General features: G+C 40.3%; 2 protein-coding genes across 4 annotated transcripts; both read left to right on the forward strand.

Moving 5' to 3' along the window:
- Positions 1 to 1106: 1106 nt before the first annotated feature.
- LOC122979169 (nocturnin-like) lies at positions 1107 to 17989 on the forward strand. 3 transcript variants are annotated; one of them, XM_044346414.1, is made up of 6 exons: positions 1107 to 1233; positions 7142 to 7409; positions 15910 to 16034; positions 16159 to 16333; positions 16584 to 16915; positions 16999 to 17989. In XM_044346414.1, exons 3-6 carry the CDS (start codon positions 15918 to 15920, stop codon positions 17518 to 17520), a joined length of 1146 nt encoding a protein of 381 aa, XP_044202349.1. In that variant the 5' UTR covers positions 1107 to 1233; positions 7142 to 7409; positions 15910 to 15917; the 3' UTR covers positions 17521 to 17989. The 3 variants fall into 3 exon arrangements, with proteins under 3 accessions (XP_044202349.1, XP_044202348.1, XP_044202346.1); XM_044346413.1 differs by lacking the exon at positions 1107 to 1233 and adding an exon at positions 2543 to 2743; XM_044346411.1 differs by lacking the exons at positions 1107 to 1233; positions 7142 to 7409 and adding an exon at positions 13543 to 13789.
- Positions 3147 to 5363, forward strand: ccdc175 (coiled-coil domain containing 175). Its single transcript, XM_044347545.1, has one exon. It carries the CDS (start codon positions 3147 to 3149, stop codon positions 5361 to 5363), a length of 2217 nt encoding a protein of 738 aa, XP_044203480.1.
- Positions 17990 to 20263: the final 2274 nt, after the last annotated feature.

Consider the following 20263-nt stretch of genomic DNA (forward strand, 5'->3'; position numbering starts at 1 on the left):
ACGCACCTGTCATATATTCAGATCTGCAGAGATTTTTTTTGAAATACTTATTTTTTTGGTATATTTCGTCATGAAATAAAGGGACAGGTTGACACATGCACTGTACTGCACTGAAAAGCCCACTGAGATAGTCTGTGTGCATACTAACTTCCACACCAGGTGCTCAAGCTGTAAAGACTGATAATTACACCTGGAGGTGGACGGGCAGTCCACGCCTTTACTTGAAGAGTTTACCAACTTTTATGTAAACAGTGTCACGGCTCTTGTCAATCAGATGTAATTGTCTTTTTAAATACTTAAAATTATATATTTGAAATTATTTATAGTTAACTTTCCTTTTTGTTGATTGCAAAGTGTATAGAATACTTTTTAAACTTTTTAACAGATCCTTGCCAGTAGCTTAAATAATATTTTACTCTGCAAACCTTGATGTTGTCCATTTTCTCTTTCTGTTGCCAGATCATTTCTTCTTATAGTTTCATTGATTGGTTCTGTCAAATGAGGGGGAAAAGCTATTAAAATGACCCAATTAAATAAATGTAAATCCAAGGTTGGATTACCATCCAGTTAAACCAGACAACTGCCCAGCATCCCAGAACCTCAGGGGCCCCACAGGTCCCAGACTAACTGTGTGGTAATTAGTTATTGAAGTAGTTATTGATTGTTGTGATAGACATTTCCCACCTAGAAAGAGAAGTTCCAGCTGTTTATGTGGCATTATATTCATTCGGCAGACATTTTTGTCCAGAGCAATTAACAAGAGGTAGATGTCATCAAAATTACATAAGTGCATCCCTCAAAAAAAGAACAAACAAACAAACCAAAATAAAACGAGTAAAGGCTTGTTCAGTGCTACAGTGAATCTGTGAAATCTTCAAGTCTGGCAACACAGGGGTTAAGATACCCCTTTACTTTTCTGGCTGTCCTACCTGCCATCGTAGATGGTACTGGTGGCACATCCTTGGGCATCTCTGACACTGCTCTGTCAGCTGCTTCCTCCTCCACAAAACAAGACTTGATTGTTGTATCTGTCTTGTTCAACACAGGAAACAGCTCTGAAGCATCAGGGATATCTGTCCCCTTGCTGACAAGACTGTCAGCCATCCTCTTCAGGGCCCCTCCCACTCCATCCGGGGTACCCTTGCCATGGCTTACCTCAAAGAAGATCCACTGAGGGCTACCTAGAGGTGTGGTGAGGTGCTTTAGGGCTTCTTTCCTGGACTTGACCCTGTGGTAAGTCTCCCTCCACTTTTTGCGTCTTCTGCACTTTTCCTTCCTGCTAATGTTATTGACTGTTTTCTTCCTGCCTGATGCTATGTCCTCCCTGTATTTCTGCTGCTCCTTCTTTAAGTATCTCTCTCTCCTTTCTGGGTTGGCATCACGTCGAGCGCGATAGCGCCGCTGCTTCTCTGCAGCACTTAATTGACTGGCTCCCTGTAAGTAATGTGTTCACATTGTAAAACTGAAAACACCTACAGTAATTCCAACTGTAAAACTTAAAATCAAGAGAACAGTATTATAATTAATCAATATATACATATACACCATATACACATTTAAAATGGCAATTCTATTCAAACTTCTCACTCCTGTTACTCTTATTCAATCCTGTTACCATTCATACAAGTAACAATACTGAAAGTAACAGGACTGAGGTTTAAGCATAGCATTAGAAAATACATAAATGCATGATGCTGATAGCATGAGAATATTTAGCACCTTCAAGAGGTTTACCAAACCTATCTTAAAAAAACCTAACATCTAACAAATAATTTAGGTAACAGGACTGTATGTTGAGATTGACATTCCCAGTCGTACTTACAATATGATCAAAAATACAGGAAACCGGGTGAGAAAACTTACTTTTGGTCTTCCCATGGCTTTCAGGAGACTCAAATGATGCTACTTCCTGTTGATCATGTGACTTGTGGAGTGACTCAAATTTTTAGAGGGGGAAAGTGTCAGGGTAACAGGACTGAGTGAAAACCTGGGGACACGAGTAAAATTTGTATTTTAACTAACACATTGTGGATTTCTGATGAGAAAATGCATTTTATGTCTAAATTGGATATATAGTCACACAATAATATTAAAAAAAGATTTCTGAAGGATTCTTATCATTATATTTCATGGTGAAATGTAGTGATAGAGAGTGGGGGCAGACTAAAATTCTATTTTTTTCACTGTTCTAGGTGGTTTTTATTAAGGTTTTACATGATGTATCTTCAATTTGCAATTAGAACAAAGTGAAGGAGACACTTTGCTTGGTAATATAATGTTTTATACAGATACGTTTCATGCATATTTATGCATGTAATTTCTTGGGGACGGAAAATGCACTGATTCAGCAGAATGGCCAGCATATTTAAGAATATTTGGATTTATTGGCTTTCGGGGGCAATTTAATGAAGCTGTGTCAAACTGCAAGAGATAGATGTTTTCAAAAACTACATAAGTACATCCCTCAAAAAAAAAGAGAGATGAAAAAAACAAGTAAAGGCTTGTTCAGTACTACTGCTTTGAGTAGTAGTACTTCCTCTCTGGAAATGAGCGGAAACCCATTTCTCTTCTTGTGAAATTTTCAAATCTGGCAACTCAGGGGCTCGGATACCCCTTTACTTAACTGGCTCGCCCACCTGGTGTGTCTGTCTGACTTGCGTTTTCAGCTCACACACACACACACACATCTTGTAGAGCGGAGGTTGACCCTACGCACCTTCTCAAGAGCTGCCACAGTTTCCAGGTAAGCAGCACAGCGGTTGTTGAGCTTCCAGCAGCTAGCGTCAATATTTATCTGGACAGAAGTGACAACAGAGTGTTTACGTTTCTACATGCTCGTTCACGCTTGAAGTACGCAGGTCACCCGACTTGTCTGTTTATCTAAGCTTCTGTTTATCTTAGTTTCTTGGGGTTAGTTACAACCATAATGACACCATTTGTTTGACGGTTAGCCACTGCTAACAACGTTATGGCGTCACGGACTCGCCGTAGCATGCTGTTTCCTTCGTGTTGGGGCATTAGTTACCGTGGCGACCACACTCACAAGTTATCAGCGGCGGAAACTTAACTGAAGTCAACACTGCGGACACACCTTCGAGCACAAGACACGCAGACCTGAAACAAAACGCACACAGTCGGGTAAAAAAATGGCTTCTTGCCTTGTCCCCGAGTTCCCGGCCGTTATGGTCGCTCTGGAGCGTTTAAAGGAGCTGGATAAGCAACTGAAAGACGAGGGAGTACCATTCTCACCTGAAGCCAGCCTCCACCTGACTGAGATAACTGCTGCCATCACTGAGCTGGAGGCGGACAGACGCGCTGCTCATGAACATTTAGAAGTGGAGACTATTGAAAACAGTAAGCTAAGACACCAAATCAACAACATAAGAGAACGAATGAGCCAGGATATAATGGCTGATGTCGCAGCAGCTCGGGCATCTAATGCTGAGGAGATAGAGCAGCTGCGCAAAGACCTCAACACAGTCTCTCAGCTGCAAGAAACCACTGTGAAGAGGCAGGAAGCACTCATGAGCCAAAATGAAGCGCTACGCCCAGAGCGAGACCAGGTGAAGGCAGAGCACGAGGACGTCATCGCTGCTCTGAATGATCAAATCACACTAAAGTATAGCTTGCAGATGCAGCTGGGTCACACACAGGAGCAGATAGAGGGGCTGAAGTCGTGCATCGCTGCTGTGGAACAGGACAAAATAACACTGCAGCAGAATATGGTGCTGGAGAGAGAGGCCTTCGCTGTGAAAAAAGACAACCTGTCCGGAGATGTGGACCTGGTTGAGGAGAAAATTAAGCAGCAGAAGCAAGTGATCAGGAGGAGTAGGAGGGATTTGGACAGAGTTAATGACAAGAAACAAGAAACCCATGACCACCTGGGCGAGCTCACAATTCACATGGCCAAGCTGGAGAGCAGTATGCAAAGACTGACAGCGTCTCGGTGCCAGTTTGAGAAACAGCTGGAAGGGGAGACCCAGAGGCATCATGAACTGAGGAAACAGAGGGAAACGCTGAAGAAGGAGCTCTATGAGTTAGGGGAAGCCTTCAGCGCTGCCGTCCAGCGTCTTAAAGATGAAATCGCAGCAGTGGAGGGTAAGATAGAGGAGGGCAGAGCATCAAGAATCCTCTGTCAAGACTCCCTGGCCAAAATCTATGAGATATTCAAGCTCCAGCACGACGAAGAGAACGAAGTTAGGGCCGAGCATTCACATGTCTCACAGCAGCTGGAGCGGTCCAAGTTGCAGCTGGAGGAGCGCATTGCCTCCATAGTCAAACACAGCAAGGAGATCAAAGAGATGGACAAGCAGATCGGAGAACTCCTGGAGGCGGATGTGATCCATAAGCGCATCTTTGAGAGGAATCAGGAGGAGCTGTGTGTTAACGTGAATGTAGAGAAGAAGAACATCAGCCAGTTGGAGGAGGAGAAGAGACAGCTAAGTCAGCTCTTGGAGGAGACGAAGAGGGCGCATCAGGAACATGTGGCGAAAATGACCTCTGACATCAGCAGCACCAGGAGGAGGTACGAGGAGCTGCGACAAGAGGAGGCCAGACTCCTGCAGCGTCAGCCCATGAGCGCCGACGCCGACTTGCTGATGAGTCACATGACCCGGTCTGAGGTAGAGTACAGACAGTTAGAGACCACACACCACCAGGAAATGCAGCAGTGCGCCGCGGAGACAGAGAGCATCATGAGGAGCAACGAGGAGAAGCAGAGGGAGGGGGAGGAGAAAGAGGTGATGCTGAAGGAGGTGGAAGCCAAGTGTAACGAGGAGCGATCCAGGCACCAGAGCCTGAAAACGCGCACTTCCGAGCTGAGGAGGAGGAGGAATGATCTAGCGCTGTCGATTCAGGGGCTGACGGAGAAAACCAGCTCTCTGCTTCAGCCCAGAGAGGAAATGAAGGCTGAGCTGGAGGAGCTGCGAGCAGGATATATGGGCTTGCTTGACAAACAGGCCTCAGAGCTGAGATCTGTAGAGCTGAGCATCTACGACAACAGCGTGAAACTGGAGCAGGTCAGCATGGAGAACAGCAGGCTGCATCTCTGTATCAGACAGATGACAGAAGATGTCACCAGAGCCAGAGAGAACAAAGACAGATACTGGCAGGAGATCCACCAGTTCAACAAGGACACGCAGGCCTTACTGGAGAGTTTGCAGGAAGCCTGGAGAGAGGATGTTTTGTTAACTCAGGACAGTCAGAGCAGGGATGGCGCTCTGTTGGTGTCCATGAGCAGCCTGTTGAACCATCTGAAGACCAGGAGACGCCAGTTAGGACACGTCGGCACCCTCCTGCACCAACAAATGTTAGACTTTAGCAAACGACTGGGAGATAAAACAACTATAGAACAGCACAGTTGAGTTGATTAAAGCAGCTCTGGTTCTACATCGCAAAGAGTTAAATGTCTGCTGTACATACCTGTGTACATGTAAGACTTTAATTTGTAATGAAAACCTTGAATAAAGTTCACAGAAACAAGATGATTTTGTTATTTTGCAGAGCACGCTCATACACATAAAAATCTTCACTAAAAAAGCACCCAGACTGGGATATATTCACTCACTTTATTTGTGCTTTTAATATAATACTATAGAGAGCAGTGGTTCACAAGCTGGAGATGGGCCGGCATGATCAGGGAGAAATATATGGACACAGTTAATCAGTGTTATTAGATGCACTTGTGCTTTTCCTGTTAAACAAGTGTGTTCTGATGGAAATGTTTACAGCTTTCAAAGGGAAACATGATGGCACAAGTCATGAAAATGCTGCTGTAGCCTATGTCTTGTTCTGGTCAATTTCAGGCCTACATTTTTAATATAGTATATTTTTAAGATGGCAATATGTTTAAAAATTGGAAATACAATCATACTTCATATTATACGACATTCGTCATTTTTAATTTTCCTTATCAATATCATTATTTTCCCATTTAATTTTTTAAGTCTTTGCTCAGTTTGTTTTGTAGTTTTGACATTAACATATTATAGTTGATGGCAGTAATTGAGTTGACAAGCAATTGGTGTGTCAGCTTTTTTTTTAGGCATATTTGCCTTTATTGGATAGTGAAGTGTCAGACAAGAAACAAGGTGAGAGAGATGGACCTGACACGTAACAAGGGTCCCCGGCCGGAACTGAACCAGGAACGCTGCAGCCATGTGGCATGCACAGCATGAGGTCATTAGTGCCTCCTGTGTGTCAGCTTTAACCAGCTTCAGATAGTGTACGTGAAGTGTAGGATAGTCACTGAGTGAAGACCATTCATAAAATATTTATGTTGTGGTTCTCTCCTCCATCGTACTCAACTGATAGCATTGCTAACCACTTTCAAAGGATAACTCTCATTTTCTATGCGGTGTCAAATAAAATCAAACATTAGAAAAATATAATATTATTTTTATTTATATAAAGGCTATATATATATGTGTGTGTGTGTGTATAGCACAATTGCTTTTAGTTAGAGAAAAACAGCAAACAATTGGAAGTATAAAAAGTGAGATCAGCAGAGGACTCATCTGAATGTTAAGACTTGTCACTCTTGTGACAGATGTACCGCCATATTCCTATGAAATTTCTTGAAACTACTTTTTAGCAGCTATTCCTCTTAACACACTTCGCTAAAATAACCCAAACTTGTGGTCTTTTTCTCCTCTTTGACAGCATTATGTAGTATACAGAAGGTCATCATCATTATCTTTTTTTTCCTTTATACTGGACTGAAAAACAAAACATCTAACTTCTCTTCTAGACAGTTGCTTTCAATAAGGATCATTTTATGATAATCATTTTAGCGTTTAAGTTAAATCAAAAGGTTATTTCACCACCTTTTATACAACTACCTCACTTGTTTTCTTGCTCCTTATATTATTGGTATAATTGACTACACAGTAATTCCACCAATTTCACATAATTGTTAGAGATGACTCTCAGAATCTTTTGCTCTATTTAAAATGTATTTGTTTAGTGATTAATTTATTAACCTCAAGTATAGCACTATGAATTATTACACAAAAAATGTTAAAATTATAGTAAAATCCAAAACATGAAAAAGTTTTTTTTTGTGACATCCATCCATTTTATTTCCAGTGTCCATGTTAATTTTTACTTTGATTGAACCTAGTGAAATGTCTTCTCTTCTCAGACTCTTTGCAGTTTGGTGATGAAAGACACTTGTGGCTCCTACCAGCAGATGGCAGAAGTGACCAGGTTTCTCTCTGCTGTGACCTTGCCCTGCAGCTAGAGGGTCAAACAACCTCCCACTGTTACGTCCCTCAGAGCAAAAAACACACAGACACATGCACACTTTCTGTGTCACTCACTAGCACAGAGAGGACAACACACAGGCTTAATAAGACAGCAGCCACACAAGTGCAAGTGAAGGAAATCAGCAGTTTATTCCAGTAAAAGAGGTAAGTCTTCAGATAAGCATGAAGTAAACTTTGCTCTCAACTCCTTTGTGCCATGTCATTTGGAAGCTGCAGTATGTATAGCTTTATAGTACAGTCAGACTGTAGCACACTATGTATATATATGAAACATTTTCTTTCTTGAATGACTGTATCTGTCTGTAGGTCGTCAATATCAGTGTTATGTGTGTGTGTGTGTGTGTGTGTGTGTGTGACTGATGCCAAAACACAACTCTTATTCCTCTGATATTTTGTATCACAAACAGTTCTTCATCAGTGCATTTTGTATTTATGTAAAAACCTTTTTTATTGTCACATGTTATCTTAAGTTGAAAGACAAATGCTGCTGTTAAGTTGAAAAAATCTTCCAACGTCTTTAAAAATGATGTAATGTTTTATATTTCTCACTTTCAGCTGAGATCAGAGCTGCTTTTCTTCAGTTCTGAAAAGCTGAAAAGTTTCATTTAGTCATGAACAGTACTACTCCACCTGTAAAAACAGCTGTATCATGTCTACTGTAGCTCTGGAGGAACTTTGTCACGTCTGGGAAAACAACCCAGATGATGTCATCAGAGTTATCTTGGATTCAGCTCAAAGATACATTCATAACAATTAAGAATTTTCATCAGTGATATCTTTTCATTTTCAATTCCCAGCAGCTTGTTAAAGTCATATTTGAAGCTGTTGAGTGCAATGATCAGCTGCTCCTCCATTCAGTTTGAAGTCCTCTTCAGTCTTTCAGTAGTGATGGGCGGTGCCAGCATGTTTTTGGTGGGTTCAGTTCACAGTGAATGAATCCTGTTGCTTCCTCGGTGTTTGTGTCTGTATGGACGTGGGAGTGAAATTCAGGATATCTCGGCCAAGGCTGCATCGATTTTGACCATTCTTTTCTTTAATCTAGTCCTCGCAACTCCTGCAACTACACTGTAGTACCTCCTTAATAAAACCCCACCACTAAAGAAAGGGTGCTACAAATTAAATATCAGGTGCCTGTTTGTTAATTGTATCCAGAACTTCAAACACTGAGGTCCTACTAACTTTTCATATTTCCAAACAGGCCAAAAGCTTCTCTGAATATGCAGTTATCAGGTCATGTTTTTACATCTTCAGGTGTCAGAACAGATATTCTTCTCTTGTAAACATCTGCAGAAGTGTTATGTTAATCTCCCATGCTGATGTTCGGGGTGACTGTGTGGATATTAAAGGATATCACTTTGGGAGTGATAGTAGTTTCATATCCTGTGATTTTTATCTTAAGTTGTGTGTCAATGCTTCTGTACACATTTGGAACAGAGTGTACAGAGTACACTAGTTTCTTACTACTTTGACATTGGACTGGACATGTAGAGAACTGTCTGTAACAGTGAGATAAGTGCTTTTATTTATCTCTGAAAGGCTAACAGCCTACAACAGACTACATGGAGTATGTAATAAGAGACATCAGTACAGTGAGAATAGGCAGAGAGGAGGGTCATGTTTCTGTTTGTTCACAACCAAAAACAAAACTGCCACCATCTCCTACCGGTGTGATGCGTGTGAATTGACTCCTTTATGTTGTTTGCGTTCACTCAGCTTTGCAGCGGAGGAGGTTTCTAAAAGGTCAGAGTGTAAAGTAGCAATTTAAAACCACAAACTAGATAACATACGGAACATGATGACTTTATGACTTCAGGGTCGTAGTACATAATTTTGAAAGTTCTGTGTTTTGTAGTTAAAATGTCCTCAGTCTTGATCTACAGTGGTTTATTTACAGGTGAAACAGTCACTTAGAAAATAAATGTATTTTTTATTATAACCTTTTATTGAAACAATGACTTTTCAGGCTGTTCAAGCAGTACCTGAGTACACCAATATATTAATAATTACGTATAACTGCATGATTTTTTTTTTTTTTTTTTTAAATGCCAAAAAAAAAAAAAAATAGATGTGATGTGATTGTGATTGCGGCTGTATACAGTAATGGAAGATCACAAATAGACAACAACCATCACAGTGAAATAGTTTCAGCTGCTGTGAAAGACACAACGCACACATGCAGAAAAACACACCCACATATTGTAATGTAATGAGGCAGCTGCCCTTCAATGTGGAAATGTCAATATGACACTAAAGGATACAGTAACATGCTCTCTCTCTCTCCCTCTCTCCCCCTCTCACTCTCTCTCTCTTGCACACACATACACACACAGCCTTTCTCTCTTTCTCTCTCTCACTCTCATCTCATGCACGCAATCACTCCACAACAGTAAATTATTCTGCCTGGAGCCACAAGAGGGTTTTCTACATCAGTGGTTCCAGACACTTTTGGCCTGCGACCCCTTAAAATAAAGCAAAGCCTACCTGGGACCCCTCGTCACATGTTGCATTATCTACCAGTTAAGTTATCGATTATTGTTTTGATTCATGGCTTAATCGTTGTCCACAGAATGTCAGAAAATAGTGAAAAATATCTGATTTAGCTCCCTACAGTCCAAGGTTACATCTTCAAATGTCTGGTTGTGTCTGACTAACAGTCCAAAATAAGATATTCAGATTATCATCATGTTCCACAAAGTAAAAATGACACAAAAAAAAAGACTAAAATGATTATTCAGTTATCAAAATAGATGCTGATTAATCGACTAAGCTTGCAGCTCTAGAAAGAGGACTTATTTTATTTTATTAACTTTTAGAGGCTTGAGGAGGTAAAACACAGTAATCCACAAGAAATAGCGCAAAAGCTTGACAAAAAATCACAATTTTGTGTGTCCAAAATGTTGGGTTTTTACTGCATCCTATCCAGTCCTGTCATCTCGTGACTTCTTTGATTAATCCAGCATAATTAATGAATGCTCAGTCAGCCTGTTTGGACATCAGTTGCTTGTGGTTCTTGTGGAGAATTTTTTTTTTCCAGTCTATCTGCTGCTTTAAAAAAACAACCTCTCTGCTCTAGAAATCATGTATTTCAGTATCATGTTGATGTCGTGACTTTGTGGAAAATGTGCAGGGAGCTTGCAGTCTTGAGTCTACAGACATGAGTCATCCCTCACGAGTCAGAAGAGCTCTCAGTTCTTTACCGAGGCTCTGTGTGCTCATCTGTGTGTTGACACACTGACGTCAAAGCAACACAGTGGCAAATGAAAACATCCAAACTCCATTCAGCCGGATTAAGGTGTAGAGTCAAAGAGGAATTATATGGCTTTGTCTCTGCTCATGAAACATTAGAATTATTTTGATCACGGAGAAAACATAAGTGCAGGACTTTGTCTTGTTGGGAGTCATAAGGGAACAGGTGGATGTTTCTCAGAGATTATTGCAGAACACTGATAAGAGAAGAAAAAAAAACACTGCTTGCTGCCGTTTCCATATTTTCTTTCAACATAAACAAGGATCCATGTTAATTGTTAACGTGTCTTGTGTGTTTTTGTCACAGGAAAGATGATAGTTTACAACTGAGCTCGCAGACAACAACCTGAGAAGGAGCAATGAGAATAGATTATACTGTATGTAACAAGATGATTAACAAGATAGGAAAGAAGAAACATTTATAAATATTCTACACGAAATTAGATTTATTTTTTTAGATTTTCCTTTAATTTTTTATTTTTTTCAAGGTCACAAGATAAAAAGGTTGGTGAGCACTGCCTGAAAAGGCCCATTTTTCATAGTTTCCACATGTCTATAATTAGTGCAAGGTTTCCCCAGGAAACTGCTTAGTCAAGGTGTTACACCAATCAGGTCTTGATGCATCTCTTCTCTTGATCAGTTTAGTTATTAGATGACAGCCTATATAGAAGCAACACTCATTAAATGTGTTGTATTTGCTTCAAGTGAAGTTCAAGTGAATAAGTTTTTGTTTTAGGCCACTATAAAACTCTGTGGGGGAAACCTGTAGAGAGCAGTCCAGCCAATGACGTTGTCATGTTTAGCCTTAAGAGGTAAAGAGTCTTGTGTTTCATGAAAGGTAAAATGTAAAGATTATAGAAAATTTTAGAAAATACTTGTGTGAAAGTATTACATCTCACAGCCCTTCGGATCTACTTTGCAAACCTTTAGGAGGCTTCTTACCCAAAGGTTTGGAACAGTTGCTCCATACTGGTGTTACAGAGTCTAAAGGAGCAAATTTGATTCCAGACCAGATTATTGCTAAATTTAGATTTAAAGCTATAATATGTAACTATTCTGCATTAAATTGTCTACAAACAACTAGACCAAAGTTGTATATTTTGTTGAGTTGTGTACTTATATTATCCCAAATGTTTCCAACATTTTTCAAACCCAGAGAAATCAGTCATTTTAATCAAGGTAACAGTCTATTTTATTTGGTTTCCTGTCAATGGTGTCATACCCCCTCTACCAAAGAGTATACGTTGGTGTTGTGGCTGTTTGCCAGACACTGTCATAAATTGACTTTTATTCAGTTTTAAGCCACATGTTTACAATAAACTTTTTAGATCTTGGTAATTTTTAACTGTATCTTTTAACTGGATGAAGGATTTTAGTCACTAGATGTCTGGATCTGAAGTTATCAGAGAAACAACCTGAGCAAATGTTGGCAGCAGCTTGGCTAGAAGCCCCTCTTGGATGTCCTCTGTCTGCCAAACAGCGTCAGAGAAACACTGATTTATAAAATGAAACAGCTTTATTCAGTGTTCCACTGGGTTTGTTTGTTTTGGAGAGCATGAGGCCTCTGCAGATAATTTGGCTCCTGGTAAAAACATCCTGAACGATAAAGTAATCCTTTTAACAATGAAGACACCAACTCCCATGCTACTTCACAACGTCATCACACTCCATCTTTTGTTAATGTTTTGATTGAGAGACCCCTAGCAGCAGAAATTACATGTTGTGCGTTTAAAGTTTGGAAAGGTACAATATGCTGTGTGGAAAAATATTAAACACTGAAGTAACATTAGTGACGGTAAACACGCAAACTGAGGAAGTTATTGCAAAACATGCACACACACAGTTGTGTTCTAATTTTAACATCAACTCAGAAGACTGCCTGGTTATCCATATATATAGTATGTGACTTTATTCATGTAATTTAAAGTTGCTATTATTAATATTTTAACAATAACAATGGATCAAATTAGCATGTGTAATGTGAAAAGATTTACTCATAGTGAAAAACCCACAAATAAATATCACCTGACATGGAGCATTTTAGCGTCTTTCAGCTCATTGTTTTGGTGTTACAGTTTTTGTCCACTTCCATTGACGTTTCCAGGTACAGCTGGCTGCTGTTTTCAGAGAAAAACCTCTAAAACCCCACTGTACACTTCCTCCCCAGCACCAAACAGCAGACAGACAAAGTTAGCGATTAGTTAAGCTAGCTGGTGGCAAACTGAATAACTAGCAAGATAAAAAACTCACGAAGAGCTAAAAGGAGACTGAATACTGAATGCTAATGTTGTTCTGTGTCTGTTAAATATGCTAATAAGCAAGTGTTTGCAAAGAAGTACACCAAACAACTTTATAAAGTGATAATATGTCATACAATTTACATGGCAAACAATTAATTGTCAGTGAACAAATTTGATTCCAGCTTAGATTATGGGTAAATTTAGATTTTTAAAGTTTGGAGAGATACAATACGCTTTGTGGGGAAAAATATTAAACACTGAAGTAACATTAGTGACGATAAATTGAAAACACTGTGACCTGGGAGCAGTTACAACACACAAACTGAGGAAGTTATTATTGCTAAACATGCACCCACACACACACACACACACACAGAGCACAGTTGTGCATTCATGCAATCATTGTGGTGCAGCAGTGGATATTATATAACCATTAAAAGACTGTCATGGAAATGTACTTATTCCAATACTGAATCCTGATATTTTTGAGTGTGTGTTTGCGAGGAGTCCATGTTACTGTTTTTGCTTGCATGTTTGAGCTGAGGTGAGGATGTGAACAACCTTCAGATAAAGTCAGTATAAAGAATCTTTCAATGATAATATTAATAATAAAATATGAATAATATTGTGTGTCACACATTCAGCTTGTGTGTGACTGTGAGATTGTAGCAGTTTGAACAGCGCAGTGTTTCTCTCTCCTTCACCAGCACATGACCTGTAATACTCCATATGGCCTGATGACGTCTATACTTCCTAATCTCTCTCTCTCTCTCTCTCTCTCTCTCTGTCTCTCTCTCTGTCTCGCCGAGGCTTTAAAGGTAGCAGTGAGCGATGAGAAGTCAGATTTCTGCGCTCACACACAGACAACACATCTATCACTGTCTCCCGTTGCAGTGAAAACACTTTCAGTTTATCCAGGAATCGTTCAGCCGACAGTAACATACAATATCTGTCAGGGTAACATTTACAAGGAGGCATTACAGAGAATTTACTTGAGTACAGACTGGGCGTAGCTGTGGACAGTGATGGAGACTATGGGTAAGAAGCAGCTATTCTTTATTATTCTGCAGATGACATTATATTTTGGTGTTTAGTATCTACTGTATTTACATGATTAGTGTCATTTTGTTTAAATGCATAACAACAAAGATCAGAGATGGACGATGTTGAGATGCCTGTGAGGTTCTGTATACATAATGATGAGGGTGTGGACTTAGATGCTGAAACCAGTCTGGCTGTTGCAGGCATGTATTTGGATAAACATGGACACGTATTATTAACACTAGTGTCTGAGAGAGTTAAAGGGTCTGTTTAGTATTATTCAGTTTTATATGTGGGAAGAGGTGGCATTTGTTGTGGCCTGTTATTTCACACAAATTCACTCAGAACTGGATGGATCCTAAACATGAAGCAGTCAAACCTTATCTGATCTCTCCTTTTATAGTCATAGTTGTGGTGTAGAGGAGTTGGGGAGAGAAATAAGTCACCAGAATTTGTTGGACAGAACAGAGGTCAGTCTCAGAAAAAAATGCATATTAACATGCACAACATGTTTGTTTTAGATTTGAAGAGCTGAAATTATTGAAACAAACTGTGACGTACCATTTTAGAGAATTGTGTTTTACTCTGTTTGGAAAATGGCTAATCGAGCTGGAACGTAATTGGTGGAGATACGTCAGCTTTTAGAAAATTAAAGCACAAATCTGAACAAGATAACATGCTGCTGCAAATGCAGTGTTATAAATAACATGAATTATGATTAAAATTGTTGTTTATTGTCTGCAATATCTGAAATTGAACAGGTCTGGCATCTTTTGGCAGGTCAACAACCCATCAGTATGACCCACTTTGGTTTCACCCTGTGCAGTTCAAAGTCCTCACAAACAGCCACCATGTTAAATACTCATGTGCCTTCAAGTAAACTAGAGGAACAGATGGTGTGTGTGTGTGTGTGTGTGAGATTCATACCCTGTAGACCAGTGGTGTGTGTGTGTGTGTGTGCATGTGCACACGTGACTGCTTACTATCAAGCGGGTGTGACCTTTGCAAACCTAAACCTACAATTTAAAATTGACAGCCCTTTGGTTCTGTTCTAATTTAAGCATCAACTCAGAAGACTGCCTGGTTATCCACATATATATAATATGTGAGTTTATTCTTGTAATTTAAAGCTGCTATTATCAATATTTTTATATTAATGAATCAAATTAGCATGTGTAATGCGAAAAGATTTACTCATAGTGACAAACCCACAAAGAAATATCATCTGACATGGAGCATTTTAGCATCTTTCAGCTCATTGTTTTGGTGTTACGGTTTTGATTCACTTTCATCAACGTTGTTTCCAGGTACAGCTGGCTGCTGTTTTCAGAGAAAAAGCTCTAAAACCCCACTGTACACTTCCTCCCCAGCACCAAACAGCAGACGTGTGGAAGTTAGCGATTTAAGCTAGCTGGTGGCAAACTGAACAACTAGCAAGATAAAAACTCGCACAGAGCTAATAGGAGACTGAATACTGAATGCTAATGTTGTTTAGTGTCTTTTAAATGTGCTAATAAGCAATTGTATGATCGCTGTATGATAAAGAAGTACACCAAACTTTATAAAGTGATAATATGCCAGACAATTAACATTGCAAACAATTAATTGTCAGCTCATTACTTTGATGCTTCCAAAAATAGTCGCAACCTAACACTGAGTTTTAACACTTCAGTCTTAGGGTTGCATTAATTTTACATAGTTGTGAGTTAACAGAGGTTGTTGAAGGAGGACAAAAGACATGCTGAGCTGCACTCATACTGTCACATGAATCAGAAACACTTAGTGATCAGGTGAATTAAAATAGGATTTATGTGTCACAGTTACACTGCTCCACATGACTTGACAGCTAAGATGGTTTAGCCTGTAAGAGGTGATCAAACCGAGGCTAGCAATCTGAGCTCAAGGTCAACAAACACGGTTAAACATCTGAGGATGTGGGTCAGGAATTGGATTTGTATATAGCGCCACCTGCTCATCATACGTATTCTTTGCTAGAAATGTAAAGATGTGTTTGACATTTAAAATCTGCATCACAGATGCTTCATGGTTTTTTTTCTCCCTCTTCAACCCTCGCGTCATTCTCCATCTTCATCTCACCATGTGCTTCTTCTGTCCAGTGTATCCAATGGGTGGAGGGGCCACCAGGCTGTACAGCGCCCTGACCCAGACCCCCAGCAGCAGCAGCAGCCATCCTCTCCCTCTCCCTCCGTCAGACAAAAACCTGGATCCAGATTTCTGCCAGGTAACTCCTTCTCTTCTGTTGAATGCTTTTTTTTTTTTGCTTTTTTTTAAAAAAGTGAAACAGGAAATATAAAAATATGCCCTCTGAGGTGAAATAAATGTCAAGTCTCATCTCTGGTTTGTAGGAGCAGAAGGGGTCCTCTGTGTGTCCCCCTGATCCAGACGAACTGCTTCGCCAATGCGAGGAGGCCCTCAGGGACCGACCACCCCGCTTCCATAGGAAGTTCATTCACCCCTCTGATGGAGACGGCACCTCCGGCAGCCCCATCAGGGTGATGCAGTGGAACATACTGGCTCAAGGTAACAGACAGTTGATCTAATGCCTCATCACGCTGGATTGTAGGCTCTAATATCTCTAGTGACAGAGTTTAACATCATAAATAAAGTTTATTTTGGATGTGGCAGATCCAATGAGTTATGATGATATAAGTGGCTTTCAAATTGTGTGCCAGTCCCTATTCTTTTCAAGGAGATATTTTGTCCTGATCGAAACACTTGCTAATGTAAACTATAGTATAGAAGTCTGATCTCCTTCTGTCTCCTCCTTCAGCTCTAGGAGAGGGACTCGACAGTTTTGTCCAGTGTCCCCTGGAGGCCCTCAGCTGGTCCCGAAGGAAGTACCTCATCTTAGAGGAGATCCTCACGTACCGACCTCATATCCTGTGTCTGCAGGAAGTCGACCACTACTACGACACCTTCCAGCCAGTTCTGGCAGGCCTGGGTTACAGCAGCAACTTCTGCCCTAAGCCCTGGTCACCGTGCCTTGATGTGGAGGGCAACAACGGCCCCGACGGCTGTGCGCTGTTCTTTGATCAATCGCGCTTCGAGTTCCTGGACAGTGTCAATATACGGCTCTCTGCCATGAGGATTCCAACCAATCAGGTGGGTAGAACCTATTAAAACCACACTTGCACGTATGAAAAGCTGCTCATAAGCACCTCTGACATGCTGCTCTTTTGCCTCAGGTTGCCGTGGTGACGATGCTACGATGTCGAAGCACAGGGAGATGTGTGTGCGTGGCTGTGACCCACCTAAAGGCTCGTTCCGGCTGGGAGTGGCTCCGCAGCACCCAGGGCTCTGACCTCCTGCGTCATCTCCAGAACCTGGTCCAGAAACACACCGGCGGGCCCGCGGGTGCCCCCAGCTCTGACATTCCTCTGCTGATATGTGGCGATTTCAATGCAGTCCCAACTGAGGAGGTGTACCGGTGTTTCATCACGTCACCTCTGAGTTTGGACTCAGCTTATAAGAAACTCAGCCAAGACGGTTTGACGGAGCCGGAGTACACGACATGGAAGATTCGCCCTACAGGGGAATGCTGTACCACTCTGGACTACATCTGGTACAGTCAGGACATGCTGAGAGTGGACGCAGTTTTGGACATGCCCACTGAGGAGCAGATCGGGCCGAACAGGCTCCCGTCCTTTAGCTATCCGTCTGACCATCTCTCACTGGTTTGTGACTTCAGCTTCAAGGTAAAGGAATGAAAAGGAAGTGATGAACGAGCACACAGGAAGGGACGACGCTGTGAAGAGTCATGGCTGGCTTCACTTCACAATTATACGTGTGGTGAGACCCCACGTGTGAGTGAAATGATGAAGAAGATGAGGACAGGAGGCCGAGAAAACCAATGTGGGAAGTTAGCTATTGTGACTTATGATGCTAAAGTTGCATTATAACACTGCAACAATGTTGTCTACCTCCCCGAACTTTAACACTGTGCTAATGTGTTTCCTGCACCAGGTTACTGTCTTGTACCTTCATCTGTACTCTGATGGGACACCTGCACATTGAATCTGATGAATTAGATTGAAACTTGTTTATCAGTAAAAAATAATCCTAACCTCAAACTGTCATTGATTGAAACTGTAGTAAATGTTGTGTTTCATACTGCCAATGTACTACAGACTGACTGGGAATAAACTGTTTTTGTGGGTATAGTATCCTGTAAATTTACTATTTTTACTCTCTGACTACGCTCGCCTTGGTTTGCTAATTACTTGGTGGTTTGGGAACTGGAGGGTTGGTCCAGCCAAATTATACACACACACACACACAAACACACACAAAAATCCAGTTTTCTTATTTACATCTAGTGAGGTGTAGCCATGTGGATAGTTTTTGCTTCTTTATTTGTGCAGGTTTTCAGAGATCTGTCTCGAGTTTTCTGCCTTCATTCCAAACCCAGTGGAGGTGAATGTAATTGTGTTTGTGATGCTCACAGCAATGAAAATTTACATCTAAAAAATGTAACAGCAGTGTGAACAAACAGCGGAGAAATATAAACAGAAATATTCCTTATAAAAACTGCTGACATTCTGAAAAGACACCTTGATGTTGAATTTTCCTAATGAAGTTTTTCAAATGTTTAGAGTAAAACAAATTTCCATTCTCCATTTTATTAGGGTAGAGGCAGATGAATAAAACCAAACTACCTGCATGTCTAGATACCGGGAAACAATTTTATTTAATTTGGGTGAACAGCTCCTTTAAAGGAAACTCGCTCATAAGTTAATATAATGTCATACCTACAGTATGCACTTCTGTCAGGAGTTACACTGCAAACTCCAGTATCTTTCAGGTAAAGCTGACTGTCACACTGACAGCTGAAATATTAGTTTCAGGTCTCAACATAATGATACTGTCTAGACATCAGTAAAATAATGACATCTGCATCAGCTGCAACAACAAACATGCGGCAACCGTCTGCCAGTTAGTTGCATGTTATGCAACCATCTTTATTTGTCATGTTTCCGACAGAGATTACCAAATTGCTTCATGTTAAGTGTGCAGGCACTCATGTGAGCAGGTGTGTTACACTAGACATACCAAGAGGAGCTGCATGATCCTCAGCAGATGAAGACTTTCCTATATCCAGGTACTACAGTCCATAAACATCAGAGCACTCCAACACAACACACTCCCACATAGGTGCTGCTCATGTTCCTGTTTTAATTTATAAGCTGTTGTGACATCGGTCTGTCGAAACTACAGCATGTTACACTGATGTTGTTGAGTAAGTAGATCAGTAAATTGGTACTTAAGGCTTGTAGTTAAACCATGATTTGAGTGATGAAATTAACCTCACATTTTTATCACATTTTGGGTTTTCTGATCCTTCCTCTGTTCTGTTCTCTCGTGTTGATTTCATCCCTTGTTGCATCTCTCATCCTCTTCCTGACCATGACCTGACCGACAAAGGGCACACAGTTTTTCTGTGGATAATATCCATCTTAGATTTTAGAATTGTTGAACCATGTAGCAGACAGTGAGGCATCTGACAACCAGCTGACATTCTTCTGGCAAAAATACACTGTGAGCTGTGTTTGAACAAACATACTATTAAGGCTGTTCAAAGACTGCCTTGAACTTTTTTAAAGGTCAATTCACATATCAAAATGTACCTTTTGGGATTGCGACATTTGGACTTTTGTTTTTTTTTTCTTGTCTCCTCTTTTTTCTTGACCTTCTTTTCAGCTACAGTATAACTAACTATCACATTTCAAACTGTTGTTTGATTTATTTGTCTAGTTATCAATGGAACAGCAACTGAATGACAGAACGTGCAAAATAATCTCAGGAACAGTCTGTACTCAATGTGCTCCTGATACACTGGGAAGAATAAATGTTATCACTTTTTAAAAATTAGGTTACTGACAATCAGATTTGGTTATTACGTAAACTCCAAATATAAGCCACCCTTTCTATTTTCTCTTGAACAACTGTCAATATAGAGGGTTGAACATAATAGCTGAAACTCTATTCATTTTTTAAGTAGTTAAATCACATTCTAAAGTGGGACAAATTAAGTAAAATACCAAGTAGTAAATTTGTGTAAAAACATGAGGAAAACAGTTGTAAGGTTTCAAATGTCTTTTTATATTTCAGTAAAATCTACTTTAATACACTTTGAAACAAGAGTACAACAAAATAGAATATACTTCAAATGTTGAATATACAAACAGTTCAGTCTGAACACAAACATCTTTCTCTCCATCTTCCCTCTTTTTAGATAAAAAAATAATAAATGAAATGTAGGGGCAGAGACTCATCTGGCAAATTGACCCTCTGTTTAAGCGAGATGTAAAGTGACCTGGGACAGCACATTTTTGCAGCTGTTTTACATAAATCTGTTATTTTCAGCGCCTCTTTTTTAATAGTTAAAATAATTGCTTCATTTCATTCTTGATCTCCCAGTTTACGTGCATCTTCATTTCTATTTGGATTCTT

This window comes from Thunnus albacares, chromosome 3 (genome assembly GCF_914725855.1).
Source record: "Thunnus albacares chromosome 3, fThuAlb1.1, whole genome shotgun sequence".
NCBI lineage: Eukaryota > Metazoa > Chordata > Actinopteri > Scombriformes > Scombridae > Thunnus > Thunnus albacares.